At 51.7% G+C, this 17311-nt stretch overlaps 1 protein-coding gene across 1 annotated transcript in view; it reads right to left on the bottom strand.

Moving 5' to 3' along the window:
• Positions 1 to 9165, bottom strand: part of HDGF (heparin binding growth factor) — a 32499-nt gene extending 23334 nt beyond the window's left edge. Inside the window, exon 1 of the mRNA XM_074980985.1 lies at positions 8828 to 9165. Coding sequence (XP_074837086.1) covers positions 8828 to 8914 — 87 coding nt within the window. The 5' untranslated portion in view covers positions 8915 to 9165. The remainder of the gene's footprint in view (positions 1 to 8827) is intronic.
• Between the last annotated feature and the right edge of the window lie 8146 nt (positions 9166 to 17311).

The following is a 17311-nucleotide window of genomic DNA, read 5'->3' as shown; positions in this document are numbered from 1 at the left end:
TGAGCAGTGCACGGGTGCGTCATACACCCTAGACTGCCCCCTGCTAGTGGGGGATTCTCCTCGGAACAGGAAATGGAGAATTCCGTCTGGGTTCTCTCCAGGCAGCGCCAAGAGGCCACAGCATGTAATGTAACGCGAGACTCAGACGTGGTCCCGGCCTTGGTATCGTCACATTCTTAGTGCAGGCCAAAGCCCTGACTGCCGGCACCCTGGCTTTTGAGAGAGACTGGCTCCCCCAGCAGGGGATGCCAGGGGTGAGTCACAGCAGCAGCCCCTGCTCTGACACCACGGCCCCAGGCACTTCCCTGGACAACAGGGCCACACAGAAGGGACTGAGCCAAGGAGCAGGACAGGGGCTGATGCAGGGCCACAAAGCTCCTTCTCAGCTGCACAGCTGCCTATTACGTGCCACACAGGCGTTCAGGGCTGCAGCAGGGAGAGACGCCCCTCTACCGCCCAGCCCTGACCTGCCCCAGCCTTGGAGCTGCAGTTGTGGGGAGCACCTCCAGCCAGGTGCTGCTATAGGGAGAGAGAGCTGGGGGGAGGCCTCTCTCCCCACCATAGCCCTGGGGTAGCCTGCACCCCAAACCCCTATACCCCATCAACGTTGAGTCCCCAGCTGGAACCCTCACCTCCTCTGGCCCCCAATCTTCTGCCCCAGCCCTGACCCCCCAACTACAGCCCTCCACCCCGACCCCCAATCTTCCGCCCCAGCCCTGACACCCCCCCCCCAACTACAGCCCTCCACCCCGACCCCCAATCTTCCGCCCCAGCCCTGACCCCGCAACTACAGCCCTCCACCCCGACCCCCAACCTTCTGCCCTGGCCCTGACTCCCCCCAGCTACAGCCCTCAAACCCTGACCCCCAATCTTCTGCCCCAGCTCACCCCAGAGCCTGCGCCCCAGCTGGAACCCACACCCCTGCTCCGGAGCCCCGAGTCCCCTGCAGACTCCGACTCAGAACACAAGGCAGTCTGGAAGCCACAGGCGAGCGAGAGCCCCGGCCTGATGGACGTGAGGGATTGAGACAACCCACTTACGGCTGCCAGGCCCTGGGGGAGCCACAGCCGGCTGGGGCCTTTGGGAGGGTGCACTTGATGGGCCGGGTGCACAGCAAGGAGCTGCCCCCACTGCCTGTTCTCCCAGGGCCATCTCAGAGAGGCTGGGGCAGCTGACGCCACCTGGCTTCTTGACGGGGCATCCGGTGGCTGTCTGCGGGCCAGCGTGAGCCCTGCCGGGGACACCTCTGCCAGGCATGTGGCGCTGGAGGGAACCTCACAATCCCGCTGGACATGGTACTAATGATGCAGTAGGACCTCCGGGTCCCTGAGTCAGGGCTAACCTCCCCCTCAGACACAGTGCTAGGGGCCTGGTGCTGGAGCGAGCCATGCACGTGAGATCAGGGCAGCGTTCCCCGGCCGCCGAGTGCTTGGGCAGCCACCGAGTAGAGAGTCAGGTGCTGCCTGGCTAGTGAGCAGAGCGCCCACAGCTGGCAGCCTGTTTCTATGGCTGGTGCACATCCGCACACACCTCGATGCATGGAACAAAATTTATTCCACCCAAGCGCTCTGCTTCTGGGGAGCGCTGGTGGCAGAGTTCAGAGAGTTCCGCACCAGCCGGGGGGTTTCCCACTGCAGGGTGCAATGCTCAGTGGGGGGCATTTCAACTCCTGAGGCTGCCAGAACGGCCCTGACCTCACTGAGGATCAGGCCTCCCCTGAGACACATGGTACCAGACCAATTCCAGGTCGATCCAAACCTAAGCGAGCCCCATGAAACCTGGCTCGTAGGCTGCTAACTCAGAGCTTTGCAGCCAGCAGTGCCACAGCGAGTCTCGACTTTGTCCAGACAGGGCCCACGCCCCAGCAGCACACCCGCCTTGCTAGAAAACTCTCCCGCCTGTCTCAGAGGAAGGCGGCTCGGGCCGCCTTGCCCAGGACGGCAGGGCTGCGACAGGCCGCAAAGCCTCCCCCACGGTCCAAGCAGCAGTGAGCCGGTTCTTTAACTGACTGTTCTGGGGAGCCACATGAATAAAGGGGAGCAGCACCTGGAGCAGAGATGCAGAAACCCACCCACGCACCATCCACCACCACCCCCAGCCTTGGGGTGTCTATCTGGCATGAAACCTTGGGACTTGCCCCTCTAGCCCAGTCAGGGCTCCCTGCCTCCAGGCAGGCCAGGACAGAGGGAGAAAGGCTGGGCTGGCGCTACAGCCATTTGTCCTTGGGCAACTCACCTAATGCGAACAGATGGGGAAACTGAGGCTAGCAGGGGCAGCAAGAGGAGAATATCCAGGTGGCTGTAGAGGGGTGGGGGGAGCAGAGGTAGCCCGAACACACAGCTATGTGGGGTGAGCTGGGTGTCACAGAGGACCATAGGGTCTGTGTGAGTCCAGAAGCCACAATAATGAACCCTCTTTAAGGTCCTTTTGCTGCTCCTGAGGACGCAGCATCTCCCTCTCCAGGGCAGCGGCCTCAGGACAGCCCCTGGGATCCCAGCTGGCAGGCCGGGCTCCGCATTGCTCTGGAAAGATCGGAGCAGAAGAGAACCTGGCGGCCTCGCTGCCAGGAGACAGCAGGGGCCTGAATGCCAATCTGGAGGGTGTATCCCTTTAAGACACTCAGCACTGGTTGCCTGCCTCCCAGAACAAATGGCATGGGGCCCACAGAGAGTAGCTCCTTAAAGCGGCAGCAACGCTCGCTGGCTGCAGCCCCCAGACCCACCACGTCTGTCTCTCGTTTACAGAAGCAGGGAGCACCCAAACAGCTGAAGGGCCCAATCCTGCAAGGTGCCAAAGATCCACACCCCACATGCAGTCTGAGCACCGAGGTTGCCTGTTAGCTGTCTATGCATGCTGCATGGGGGTCAAGATTCTGCAAGGTGCTGAGCACCTTGAGCAGTACTGAGTCCTCTCCACCCCGCTTTGCTTCGGTTTCCCAGAGGATCGGGAGCGAACCTGCAGCACCTCCACAGCAGGGTTTGTAAATAAATGATGTGGCTGTAATTAAGAAGGGACTTGGATCCCCAGGCTGCCAAGGAGACGTCCCTAAGGTCGGAGCAACAGGAGCTGCTCTGCACAGATCCCTGTACCTGCGCCGAGAAGCCTCCACAGACATCAGGGCCCCATTGTACCAGGGGCTGCCCAGATGGTGGGAAACATAATCCCTGCTCCCAAGAGCTGCAATTCTGAACAGCCATGATCAAGGGCTTGGTATTGAGAGGAAAAGTGGCCATGGGCTTGATGGGCTGTGCTATGTAAACCCGGATTCTCTTCCCACCCTACCACCGGCCGCCTGGAAGAGCATCCCATTCTGTGTGTCTGTTTCCCTTCCGACTTCTTGTTTACATTTAAAAATATGAACTCTTTAAGACAGAAATGGTCTCTGATCACATGGACGTACAGCCCCTAGCACCATCTCGGTCTCATGTGGGCTCTCTAGGTCCTACTCTAAGAGGTGTGATTATTAGGACGGAGAATAGAAGCAGGGAGGGATGGAGCGACTGGGCCCAGCGGACCTGGGAACTGAGCTGCGATCGCCTGAGACCCAGCCTGGCCCCTCAGCCACAAGGCCAACCTTCCCCTCCAGCACCGAGGGCCCAAAGATTATTGCCTGGGTTAGGTTTGCCCAGATTCTTTTTCTCTTTGGCAGTGGTGGCGATGGTGGTCAAAGCCGCCTGAGTCTCATCATGGGACCTAGGAGTTTCTACCCACTGGGGATCCTCGTAAGTCTCAGCCTAAAACTATGGAGACAGTTAACGATGAAGGTTGGTTATTAGTGTTAATTACAGCAGACCTTGGGGAGCAGCAATCCTGCCACTCTCGGTGCTGTACAGTCTGCAAGACATCTCCTCTTCTGGAAGAGCTAACGACCTAAACGAGCTAGGATCTTAACAAGGCTGGCTTTCAAGCCATCCCCTCTGGTCACACCTCCCTCCTCGCTATGCCTATTTTTAATTTATCGATTGAGTCTCTCTTTAGATTCTGCTCCCACCTGATTTATTCCCAGGGTGTTTTGCATAAATGCACCGGAACACAACACATTAAGAAAAACCCCTGAAGTTCCAACAAATCGGCCCATTCTTTTGGAGCAAACCCTGACCTGTTTCCTCCCCTCAAGAAGGGGATTTTTGGTGGCAGGAAGGCCAGGAGTATCTGTCCTCTCAGGCTGAAATCTGCAAACATTTCCTGCCCTGACTAACGGTTGCTCACTGGCTGGGGAGTCACAGGATGAGGCCCTGAGCTGCAGGATTTTCGCTCCTGACAGCGGTACATAATACCATGAGTAAATCTACTGGGCCCAATTCCCCACTGCCCTGCACCTTGTGTTGTTGACACCGAGGCAGACAGAGAAGGATGCAGCTGTTCTGATCTAGGAGCATTAAAGGTCACTACATTCTGCACCGGCACAAACAACTGCACAAAACGCAGGGAACAGAGGAACCTGTCCTGGGTTCCCTGTAAACTGAGCACTTAGGCAGCTGACGAAGGGAGATTCAGGTGCTGCCCAGCTGGCTAGCAGAGAGCCCACAGCCGGCAGTGTGTTTCCATGGGTGGTGCACATCCGCACAACTCATTGTGCATAAAATTTACTCCACCCTTGGATGGAAAAACAACATCAGCAGGGACACAGATCCAGCCCCTCACCTTCATGTGGCTGTGAAGAGGCAAACATGCCTCCAGCCTCAGAAAAACAACAGGCCAGGAGCTCTTCGGGGCAGGCAACGTCTTGCGCCGTGTGGCTGTGCAGCACCCAACACAATGGGGCCATGACCGGGGCTCTCGCAGCTCCTGACCTACAAACAATTAGTAATAATAATAAAGTGGTTCTTTGTGTGCGCTGAGCTGATCACATGCCCACTAAGAAATCTGTCTCTGTTCCTCTCCGCCCCCACCCCCCACACACACTTTTTATAATTCGATCTCCAGGGAGCTCTGCTCCCTGCAGAATTCCCATTGGAAACCTGCATGGGGTAAGCGAAGAGGAGACCCAGGGCAGGGGTGATCTGCACCCTCTCCCTTCCCCCAATGCCAGACAGCCAAAACTCCATCTGGGAATTAACACACCGTCCCTTCGGGAATTCCCCGAGAAATGCAGGAGCAACTCTGTCTGGCAACCCCTTTAGCCAGGCTCGGAAAAATGTCACAGTCAAGCGGCAAAATCTCCACGTTCCCCTGCAGCCGGAGATGAAAAGCACCCAAATAAGCCTGGCCCACGCAGCCCCCTTCCAATAACCCCCACCCCCACGCGGGAAACAGGGCCCTGAAAACGATCAGCCTCGCAGGCTAACTTGTTGGCTCCTCCTCAGAAAGCTGCTTTCAAACCCATTTGCCAGGCGGGAGCCAATTTCTAATCCCCCTGCCCCTCCCCCCACCGCCTGTGAAACCCAACAGGAGTAATTCCACAAAAGCCAGGAGGAAGGAAGAGAGATGGGGAGGGGAAGGGGGGCAGGGAGGTGCCAGACTCCAGAGGTTCTGAACCACCTGGACAGCTTTCCACCCCACAGCTCTTCTTGGGAGTGATTTTATTCCATTTGGAACCGCTTTCGGTTTCAGCCTGTCCCGCCTGCACCGAGGAGGAAGAGGGCAGGAGGGGGAGGGAAATCCTCCAAGGAAATTTTAAACTGCATCATCAACCGCTTAAAAATAACCAGCAACGTATTCTGGAACAAGAGTCTGGCTTCCCCACCCTCCCTTGAGCCGCCAGATTCCAGGCAAACTCGGTTCCCGAAAGACCTGGAGCTGGCTGCTGGTGGAAGGGCATGGGATAGGCTCTTGCAGTCACACAGAATCAGGCCCCAAGCAGCACAAATAAAAGCAGCCAGGGAAACCACACACCCAGGTCAATATCAGTGTGATGGTGGCAGCCCGGGTGCAGGCCCCGATTCTGCCGAGTGCTCACAGGCACCTCAGCCTGCACACAGGCACAATCTTACTCCTGGTTTTACTATCCAATGACGATATTATGGCAGGGCCTAAACACCCAGATCAGGACTTTGACGGCCCCAGCCTCGGCAGAACTCTCCCCCGTAACGCTCTGAACACTTACACCGATTTTTAAATGGCAGCTGTTCACACACATGCCAATCACCCCATCTGGTTCTAGATCAAACAAGAGCAGCACTTCTACCAACTGCAACAGAATCAAGTTCTCCATACGGACACGGGCAGGCCCCAATCCTGAAACAGCAGGTATGCCAGGAGTCCAGAGGCCCAGTTCTGCCTGCTGTGACCAGGGCAATCACTTACAAACCCTGCTTTACGATATCCAGCTGCTTGGACATGGCCAGTAATCTCCAATCAGGCACATTATGAAATGAAGCACATTTAAGTTAAGCAGCACAAACTGAGAGCAAAAATAAAGTATAACCAGTGTGTGCCACTTCTCTGGCTAGGCTCTGCTGGGATTTGCATACTACCATGGTTACGTGCAAGTACCAACACACACACACACACACGCACACACACTCTGCACTAGAGGGCCTGCACTGATTCATTGCTTAGTTCACTGGTGTAATTCCAAACTGTACCAGCACATCGTGACTGCATTACAGGGGTTTGTGCAGTTCTACTGGACTACCATCCCCCAGCCCAGCAGAGCACTGGACCCCAGACATGCTTGGAAATTACACCCAGGACTTGTGCTACCCTCGAGCAACACTCAGTCCTACGCACACCTAGAATAGGGGCCCCCATCCTGAGAAGTTCAAACTCCTGAGCTTGTGGGCCTAGGATCCAGGTGAGTGAACAGAGTTTCACTGTAACAGAAGCACAAAACTAAACCAGGTCAAAGTAAGGAGGACACATCCGATCTGAAGTTCATGTTTGGTTCCAGTTTGAGTTTTTTTACACCATTAGTTTGAACCAATGAGGAAAACACACGTCCACGTTTGTGTTAGAACCTGTGTCGTCTGCAGGCCTGGTCTGACAAGCAGGCAATGTACCAACACACATGCTCCCAGAATTACACCCGCATTTCCTAGGCTGAGCCAACAGCTTTGCAGAGAAACTTTCTGCAAGTTAGCCAGGCATTTGCTGTTCGCTAACGTGCAAAATTAAAATTTCAATCAATCACCCAACCAAGGAACCTCAAAAGGGCCAGATCTTAAGCTGGTGTTACACAATGGGGCTACTTTACGCCAGCTGAGGATTTGGCCCACAGGCATCAGGGGTGCTAAATGAAACTACTGCACCTTCAAATGAAACTTACAAGACAAACAAGCAACACCCTTAAAGCTCTGACAAAGATTACAAAACCATTGTACCAATCTACAGCACAATATTTTAAGAAACAGCTCTATCTGTTGCACTGAAGACCAAACAGAACAATAACATTGGTATCCCCTCCTCCACCACAACAGGGACAGTCCTGTAGCACTTCAACAAAATAATTTATTAGGTGATGAGCTTTCGCGGGACAGACCCAATTTTCCAGATCTGAAGAAGTGGGTTTTGCCCACAAAAGCTCATCACCTAATAAATATTTTGTTAGTGTTTAAAATGCTACAAGACTGCCCCCCACCTTTTTTTTTTTTGTGAAAATACAAACTAACAGGGCTTTTCTCTGTTACTGTCTCCAAGGAGATTAGGAAAAAAGAAAAGGCAAGAGACCCTCCTAGCACAAAACTTTGAATACAGTTTTACTTTTCAAACAATTTTCACCAATTTCATTAGCCAGCAGCAGATCAAATTGTATTTATTTTAAAATTGCAGCAGCTTCCAGCACTTCTGGAATAGAAAAGCATTACAACAGGAACTACTGATAAAGATAAAGTCATATAAAACAATCAAAACCACGCTGCATATATTTATGATCTATTTTAACTCACGCACATACATACACACACGTGGGAGAGCTAATTTCTGTTCTCAGAGATGTGCCTTCCCATTATGAAAACAGGCAGGACCATGAAAACACGTGGGACACGTATCAGATTTTTGTTTAAACTTTATTTTTAAATATTTCCCTGTTTTCTTTATATGTCTGAGTTGGAATTTTGTTTCAGAGCAATATATTGTCTAGCGTGAAAAGGCACAGAACAACATACATTAAAATAAACAGATTAATACAGTTAGTAATCAACTTTGCTTCCTACATAGTTATTATACGACCTAATTTCAATTTCTGTGTTCACATAGATAACCGAGTGCCCACTGAATTTCTTTTTTCCCTCTCAATATAATGTAGCTGACCTGATTTCACACAGGCCACACAAACACACCTCTCACGTGGAAGCTGAAATTAGACCATCTGAAATATGGCTGAAAGGAGAGATTAAGAAACTGCCCAGCCCGAAAGGCGATATCACACTCTGTCGTGCACAGCCAGAAACTGAGGGTGAAACAGATAATCCTGGGGGTTATAATCCCTGTGCAGCAGCATCCATTTCTAATCTGTAGGCGCCCAGGCCACGTTCTGGCCCAGACCTAGAGGGTTCCAGGTAATCTCTGTTCTCCAGGGCAGGCCTCTGAAAGACTCGTGACTCCATTTCATTTCAGACCTGGGGAGGTTTCTCATTTAATCTCCCGCCTCCCCGCTCTAGACTCCCAGTGTATAATCCCACGCACGGACTGCCGCGCTGAGCCCCACTCCAGATCTGGGGGCTTTATCCCAACCCTCATGTGGCTGGCTGGGTGGGGGGAGCTCCGCACCACACACATCGGCCCAATGTGCGCCGTGCCAGCCGGGGGGGGCCTTGCGCGCGCGCACACCCCCCTTCCCCGTGCAACGTGCAAAAGCCCGCGTTATGCAACTGAGAATCCCACTGGAGGGGGGGGCAGTGTGGCTCGCCCCCCACACCCCTGATCCCCCCCCCCGCCGGCTCCTTACCCTGGCAGGCCAGTGGGGGTAACCCTTCATCTTGGCGAACACCAGGTCCCCGCATTTGTACTCCTTCTGCCGGTTGGACCGGGACATCTTGGCCTTGAGCGCCAGGGCTGCTGGCGGGTGGGGGCTCCGGCGAGGGGGGGGCGGGTGAAGTTTGGAGGCAAAGCCCAGCGATGCAGCCAGCCGCTCTCCCCCACCCCTCGGGAGAGCAGGCGGCCTGGGGGCGGGGGGGAGCCCGCAACGGCGCAGCGCCCCGGGCTAGCAGCAGGATGGCTCCCGGCAGACGGCTCGGTGCCCCATGCAGTTGTTTGTGTTTGAAATTCAATTGCTCCCTCCCTTCCCCAACACGCCCCCCCCGCCGGGTGGATGCGATCGGAGCTCGTTTGCTGATGCCTTGGCCCAGGTTCCCCCCTCCCACCCCACCCCTACCGTGGGGGGCGGGGAGGGAGGAGGGTTGGGAAGCGGGGAGGGGCGGGGGGTGCAAGGTGCAGGCCAGCCTGGGAGCGCGGAGCGAACCGATGCCAGGCTGGGGTGGAGGGCGCCGCGTGCAAACGCCGCCCGGGCGGCGACCCCGGCTGCCCTCGTGCCGTGGGGTGGCAAAGGCAGAAGTGCTACAATGTGTCCGGCGGCTCCCGGGGCGGACGCAGCTGGCGACAGTTGTTGCAAGTCACCAGCTAACAGGTTGCAAAGGGGACGAGGGAGCCCTGGAAAGACCAGCCAAATCACGCGCTAGGTGATGGGCCTGCGTGGGACAGACCCACCCCCCCAATACGTGATTTGCTTAGTCTTTAAAGTGCCCCAGAACTGCCGTTGTGTTTTGCGAGAATACAGGCGGCCACGGCGATTTCTCTGGCTCTGTTCGGGTTGCGAAGGGAACCAGCAGGCCGGGGGGGGCACCCGAGCGCCTCGCGCAGGTATCAGGGCAGGAGCTGTCCTGGGAAAACCCCACTCACTGCGTCTAATGGAAGTGGCGTGGGAAGAAAACAGGATCCGGGATTTATACAGCAAGGGGCATGGGCGGGGGGTGTCTCTCTTTGCTGTATAAACCCTGCACTCTACTTCTTCTGCTCCATTCGTCCTGTGCAGAGGGTTTTGCCCACGAAAGGTCCTGACCCAATATATCTGTGGGTCTCTGAGGTGCCACAGGACTGCTTGTTATCTATGAAGCTACAGGCTAACGGGCCCCCTGCGCAGTGGCCGCATTGGTGTGTTTCAGCAAAAACAACCAGGAGGCCAGTGGCACCTGCAAGTAGGGGTGTGCAAACTTTTTACATCCAGACCCACTTTTCATCCCTGCAATTAGCAGGGCCTCCATCCTCAACCTGTCTAATGTCATCCAAAGCAACAGGAATAGCGGTTATGTGCATGTGGAAAAATACCCTTTTGGTGCATGTACAGAGATAAGTCTGTAGAATACAAAAGTGCAGAATGGGCATGGGAATGGGCCTACATAAAAACAGTAACCGCTTTGCATGTTTGTAATTGACTGGATGAGCCTGCGACCAACTAACATCATGCTGTGCCCCCATTGCAAAAATTCACACACACACCCAGGGGTTTGTCCCCCCCCCTTAGAATCATAGAATTACAGAGCTGGAAGAGACCTCAAGAGGTCATCGAATCCACCCCCTGCCCCAAGCAGGATCAACCCCAACTAAGTCATCCCAGCCAGGACTTTGTCAAGCTGGGACTAAAGACCTCGAGGGAAGGAGATTCCACCACCTCTCGGTAACTCATTCCAGTGCTTCACCACCCTCCTGGGGAAGTAGTTTTTCCTAATATCCAACCTACACCTCCCGCACTGTAACTTGAGACCATTGCTCCTTGTCCTGCCATCTGCCACCACTGAGAACAGTTTCTCTCCATCCTCTTTAGAGCCCCCCTTCAGGAAGTCGAGGCTGCTATTAAATCACCCTTCAGTCTTCTCTTCTGCAAACTAAATAAGACCAAATCCCTCAGCCCCTCCTCATAGGTCATGTGCTCCAGCCCCTTTTGATTGCCCTCTGCTGAACCTGCACCACCTGCACCCCCGCAAATGTGGTGTTTAGAATCTTGTGATTGTTCAGCACAGTTGGGTCCAAATCTAATGTGGGGGGTGGGTTATATACAGGGGCTACTCACAAGCATGTGAGGTCACATTTGTGAGCAAACTTTAGCAGTGCGGCCACCACAGTTGGGAAGGAGCCAAGAAGGTTTTAGTTAGTGTCCCCCAGGCTTGGGACCTTATAGAGCTGTTAATGTGTGATTCATATGCTCCCGCTCCCACACTTTCCCCCAACACTAGAATTAAAAGTAGTCAACTTAAATCAGGACTGAACCTGATGAAGGTCTGAATAGCGGGGATTTCCACTCCTGTACTCCCCCAGCCATTTAATAACCGTCCAGACAAAAGAGCAGGGCCTGGGTTGAACGGGGAGAGCTTCTGGCAGCTAAGGGCTCATTCTTGCAGGGAACTGAGGCCCAGACTCTCAAAGATAATGGCACAGCTAAATGCCCATTCATTTCAACAGGAGACCTTTGGTATGGCCGTTCTTACAAGATAGGCACCTACCTGCTTCTGAAGATCATGTCCTGCTGGCTTTTACCCTGATCCAGCAAAGTATTTAAGCACATAAACAACCCCATAGACTGCAGCAAGACTCTCAGGGGCTTAATTTTATGTAGGTGCTGAAGTGCATTTGCTTGGTCAGGACTAAAGAAGCGTTCCCCATAAGCTGAGCGCTTGGGCAGCCACCCAGGAGTGATTTAGGTGCCGCCCTGCTGATTAGCAGAGTGCCCACAGCTGCCCAACAGGGGCCAACATGTGTTTGTATTGGTGGTGGGCACCTGCACATGCCTCAGTGCACAAAACAAAATTTAGTTCCCCAATGGATGGAAAAAAAATTGGAGGGAACTCTGGACTAGAGAGCCAGGCCCTTGTGCAGGAAATCCTGTGTGTTGTGTGCGTGTTTGTAAATACGGACTGCAATTATTTTAAATGTGAAGGAGTTTGAATTACTCACACAATGAGTGTGCAGAACAGAGGTTAATGAAATATCTGAGTGGAAACAGTGATGGGTAAAATAATTTTTATACTAAAAATTTATATGGAAATAAAAGTTTTCTGGAAATTACCTTCTGGGATCTTGTTGTAATGTTGTAAGTGAAAACCAGTATTCCAAAATATTCACACCCTCCCCTTCCTGTTGCTAGTGGCCAAAGGCATGTTGGGAAATGTAGTCCCTTAACTGCTCCAGGGTCCGCTGTCTTGGCATGGAGCTGGTTAAGGAACTATAGCTCCCAGAATGCCTTGGTTTCCCCCATCATGCTGTGCAAGCTCCCACCTGCACCACACAGCACAGAGGAAGGGAGAGAAACTGAACATGGTGGTGTGGGGTGGTGTTTGCACCTTTTGCATTCCCCCACCTACGGGCCTAAGAGTGTTCAGTATCTTGCCAGATCAGGGTCTTAATCAGCTGGGAATTATGATTATTGTTATTATTATTATTATTTATACTGACGACTAAGTAGTAGTGGCTAGAGGCCTATACTGCCAGCAGGTCCCCATCATTCTACAGAGTATTCCACAGCACGTCTTTGTCACTGATTATGACACAGAGACAGTCCCAGCTCCAGAAAGCTTCCAGTCTCAAGAGACAAGACAAAGGGTGAGGAGAAGGAAATCCTATTCTCCCCATTAGCGGGTGTAAAATACAGACTGAATTAGAAAACAAGGTTTCTATATTATTAGCCTACATGCACCATCGTTACTTTTAGCCCTTGTGGAGGCAACGACAACCTCTGAAGCAAGAGCCAGATGCAAACCAAATCAGGGACATCTACCTGAAACACTAACTCAGTGAGGTCTCAACAGTCCCATTCATGTAAATGGGCTGATCGTGCTGAAGCTTCACCAGGACAATTGTAATGCTAACACCGCCAGGGTGACGTGTGAGGGTTCACAGGGGGTCATATGTATCCTCCAGTGTCTTCCCACGCTCACCATCAGCACCACACCACTTCTGGTGAGTGTGGGGGTGGTCCTCTCCCAGCCCCACAGTGGTGCAGCATAGGCATAGGCGGAGCATGGGGGAGGGGCAGGATGGGGTGGAGCAGAGGCCCATGGCTGGTGCCCCCCTCAAACTCCCTTCACCAGACACGACTGAACATTGCTAACGCTCTTAGTGCCGGAAGCGAGGGATGAGGGCAACCCTTTTGTCTCACTGGAGAATACCCATTCTCCGCTCCTTCAGAGTTTCCCATATCATCCATGTTTAGAACCACCTGCTTCCTGAGTCACCAGCTCAGCCCCAAAGCCTGGCTGCCTCTTCCTGTCTGGTGACTGTAACTGGCAGCCCAGCGCTCCTCTTTCAAGTTCATGCTGCATTTCTTTCACCTCCTGATTGGACAGAAAACAGAAGGGACTGTCTTTTGCCCTGGGCGCCATCAGGCTTCTATTGCTGATTTGCCTGGCATTGCTCAGGCCCCTAACTCAATTAGGGCTTTTTGGTTTTTGGAAAATAAAAGGAAAACGTACACGCTTTAACGAAATGATTGTGTTTTCAAAAATGTAGTGTTATTTTATGAAGATCTCTTTTATGTTGGCTTCTTTCAAAAGGGGATTGTTAAAATTTTTCTGTTTAATTTTTTTTAGTAGTTTTTTTAAATGGAAATCCATCAAGTGGATTTTATTTCTTCATCTGCGCAAACTCTTCTCATCTGCTAGGTTTTAACCAAAACATTGCTGGAGTTAATTTAGTTTTAGAATAACATTGTCTTCTAGTTTTCAGACCTTGAGCATCGATTGAGCAGGGCAAACACAGAGCACTACTCTGAAGTGTTCCGGTTTCTCTCTTTTCTGTAAGGTTTATTGAGAAGCAATCCTATTTGGGGGTCACCCTCTTTCTGGCTCATCTGGGCCCAGAGGCTTTCTCTAAGAGCTGTGGTGCCAGGCCCTCTCTCTTCCACTCCCTCCTGAGAAGCAATACTACTCACTGTGAGTGAGACTGTGCTCATTAGCCTTCTGGCTATGTACAATGTCTAAATCAATAGGGCCAGAATCCTGCCTGAGCCCAACCCTTAGGAGTCCCAGCTAAGTTCAGGATTGCATCATGCTAAACCAAGTGTGAGCACACAGGGAGAGACAGCGTTTACCCCGAAGCCCTTTGCAGCAAAGGCAGGCAAAGGAAAAGAGGGAAAACAGGCACGGAGTGGGAACGGCTTTGCTCAAGGTCGAACAGCAGATCTGCAGCTGTGACGGGAATGCCACCCAGGTCTCTGACTTTGTCTAGACCCCTAACCACATCATATACCATAATGAATTATAATGCTCTAATCAGCCAAATGTGCAGAGAGCAAAATCACGCCACTCCACTATTCAAAGTTAACACGCATATAAAAGCAGCCACATCACACACCTAGTAACCAAAGTCCCTTCCGTCAGATTACCGCTCAGTCAGTGGAAAGCATTACTGCTCTGCATTGCCTCATAGGGATGTGGCCTTGTGAACATCCCAGAGAAACTTCCACAGTAATAACCAGGCCACGAAGATTTTTGTTTTCATTGCTGTGCATGGATGATGATGGCCTCCGGCACTGAAACAGCTCTTGCCCGGAAATGATTTGGATTCAGTGTTATAATGACAGTGCAAATGTGCTGCGCTAGAAACATTTTTGCAGGAAAGGGTGTTTAAGGAACTACCCCTGGTGATAACACAGCAGAGAAGAAGGAAACCTACAGCGCATGGTATCCAATGGGTATGTGAAAGGGAGTTGTGGAGCAGTGTCCACTGTAAGCTGAGAGCTTGGCGGCCAGCTAGGGGAGATTCAAAAGCCCCCAGATGATTAGCAGGGCCGTGATGGTGCCTACAGCTGAGAGTGAGAGTGAGAGTGAGAGTGAGAGTGAGAGTGAGAGTGAGAGTGAGAGTGAGTCCATTGGTAGTGCACATGCTATAGAGCACATAACAACATTTATTCTGCACATGGATATCAAAAAATAGAGTGAACACTACTCTGGAGATCTCTTCTAAAAGGTACCACCCGTTAGAGTCTTTGGAAGCTTAGGATATATTTTTGAGATGGGTGTCAAAGGAGATGGGAGCGAAGTCCTACCTCCAACTTCTTTCATCACACAAAACTTCCATTGAGTGCAGTGGAAGGTTTGCCTGAGAAGTGTCTGGAGGATGGACCCTGACCTGAGCTTCTATGGTTGTATGTTTCAGTAGAAGTGGTTCTCATTAGCTTGTGAAAAGAGAGAGCAAGCACAGGATTTAAACATTTTTCTGATGTGATAGAAAATCACTTTTATATGTACCACAGTGTACAAAAGCTTCCAGGATCAATACCCTATTGTGCCAGGAGATGTACAGACATGTAGTGAGAGAGAGAGAGAGAGAGAATCCTACTCTGATGACTTTTCTATTGAAATAGACTGGGCAGAGGATGAGTTAATATTCTTGTTCTACAATCAGGGAACTGAGAAGCACTTACAAGAGAAATGACTCTGTGAGGCCACACCATGAGTCTGCAACAGTAGCAAGAACTGAATCCTGTTCTCCCAAGTACCAAACCGCTACTTTAACCACAAGGTCAGTCCTCCTTGAGCGTGCTCCAACCTGACCAAGAAAGTGAAACTGACTGAAAACAAGAGTGAAACCAACCAGTGTCATTTCACTGTGCCTGTTTATCAAAAATGGTGAGGACTTCTTAATAAAGATCATAACCAGTGGGACATACATTTGCAGTTTAATCTTCTGGAGCTTCTGTAACCTGAGGTCTTCGTGACACTGGAGAGAAAAAATCTATTAGTCTATAAGGTGTCACAGGACTTCTCATTGTTTTTTGTGGGGGAACATTGTTTTTTAACACAGCAAGGAATAGCCAATTCTTCAGGCTAATGACTAGGAGTTGGGGACAGATTATTCAATGCTCAACCCTTCCAAAGTAGTAAAATTAAGACACCGGCATCACAAAATGTCCGTTGCTCATTTCACTTGGTTTGGCTTTAAATGTTTATGTTAATAGTTCACAGCAATTGGGCTTCAAGAGGCTTTGGATCGGGCCCCACATTTTCAAAGAACGAGTCTTCATTTTGCTGTCCTGTGTCACAAGAAGCAACTTGCCCAAGCAGCGAATCAGTGGAAAAAAATGGAACTGGAACCAAGTCCTTTCCAATCAGAATACACATACAGCTCTTCGCTAAGCATGACGAGAAGTGGGGCTTTTGGTGCTAGTCATTTTGCAGCTAACCCAAATTCTACTTTTTCTGCTCCTAAGCCCAGGCACAGATGGATTTGGCTAGGTGATTTGCCCTTGGCAGTGTTTTCCTATAAATGCAGTGCAATAATACAGCAAAACAGCATGTGCAATAAAAAGGAACTGCAGGGAATGTGGAATCTAGTACGCGGTGCAAATCTAGTATGCAGTGTGTAAGGTAAATAAGTATTTCAGTTAGGAAGCCTGTACAGAGACAGGCCTATTTACAGTGTGACTGTTTTATGTGCGGCTGGGATTCTGCTGCATTCCGTTTAACAGCTGTCAAAAGTCAAAAACTGTCAAACCAATCAAATGGCTAAGTGCGAATAGCTTAACATGTATCATGGGAAACAGGGCACAACACAGAAATTGGTGGCTTTTACAACCAAGGGAATGACAGAACAGTTCCAGAGAGCACTAAGGTGGACCGTGAGACTGGGAGGCAGCCTAAGAGCCATGACAACTTTCACCTCTCTGGGGTCAGCAAGTGATGCTGAGTGGAAAGTACCCTGTGCTCTCTCCACCCCAGAATCCAGAGCATTACACTGGGGCAAGCAGCGATCCTGCGAGCAGAACACGCTGCTATGGAACCTCTCCCCCTTGGTGACCTACAGCTCTACTACCGTATTGGGACACGGGAGTCAGCTCTAAATAAAAGGCGAGGCCACGCTTTCCTGAGCACATGGCAATTAACTACGACTCCCAGCATGCACTACAGCGCCCCCTGCTGTTAGGGACAGAGCAACATCTCTTTTGGTATTGTGGGAATTGTAGTCCCTCTGCCCTAAGGCACTCTGGGTCCTGAGTTGGCGATCAACTAACACTCCTGGCACGCAGTGCGTTCCGTCCCTCTCTCGTAGCCAATGAAGATTTCGCTCTGGTGCATTGTGGGCATCGTAGTCCACCGACCACTGTGCACTACGGGAATTGTAGTCCTCTCTCTGGGAATGCCGCCTCCCTAGCTGGCCTTTGGGCAATGATAGCAAACGGTGCGGGAGCAGGAATATGATTTGCCATACATCATGGGAGCTACAGTCCTTTAAGAAAGCTGCTAATCTCTTCGGTTCAGATGTACTCTGGGAGCGCCTGTGTGAGATGCCGGGCAGAGTGGCCAAATCCCAGAATGCCTCGCTTCCTCGCTCTGCGCACATCAAGGGCCGTTTGCCGCGGTGCGCTCTGGGATCGGTAGTTTTCCTAGTCTGAAGGACCCGTTTACAGCCGGTAGCCCGCCCTGCCTTCTGGGAAATGTAGTCT

Source organism: Carettochelys insculpta, chromosome 30 (genome assembly GCF_033958435.1).
Source record: "Carettochelys insculpta isolate YL-2023 chromosome 30, ASM3395843v1, whole genome shotgun sequence".
NCBI lineage: Eukaryota > Metazoa > Chordata > Testudines > Carettochelyidae > Carettochelys > Carettochelys insculpta.
This window is presented reverse-complemented; position numbering and strand designations above follow the sequence as displayed.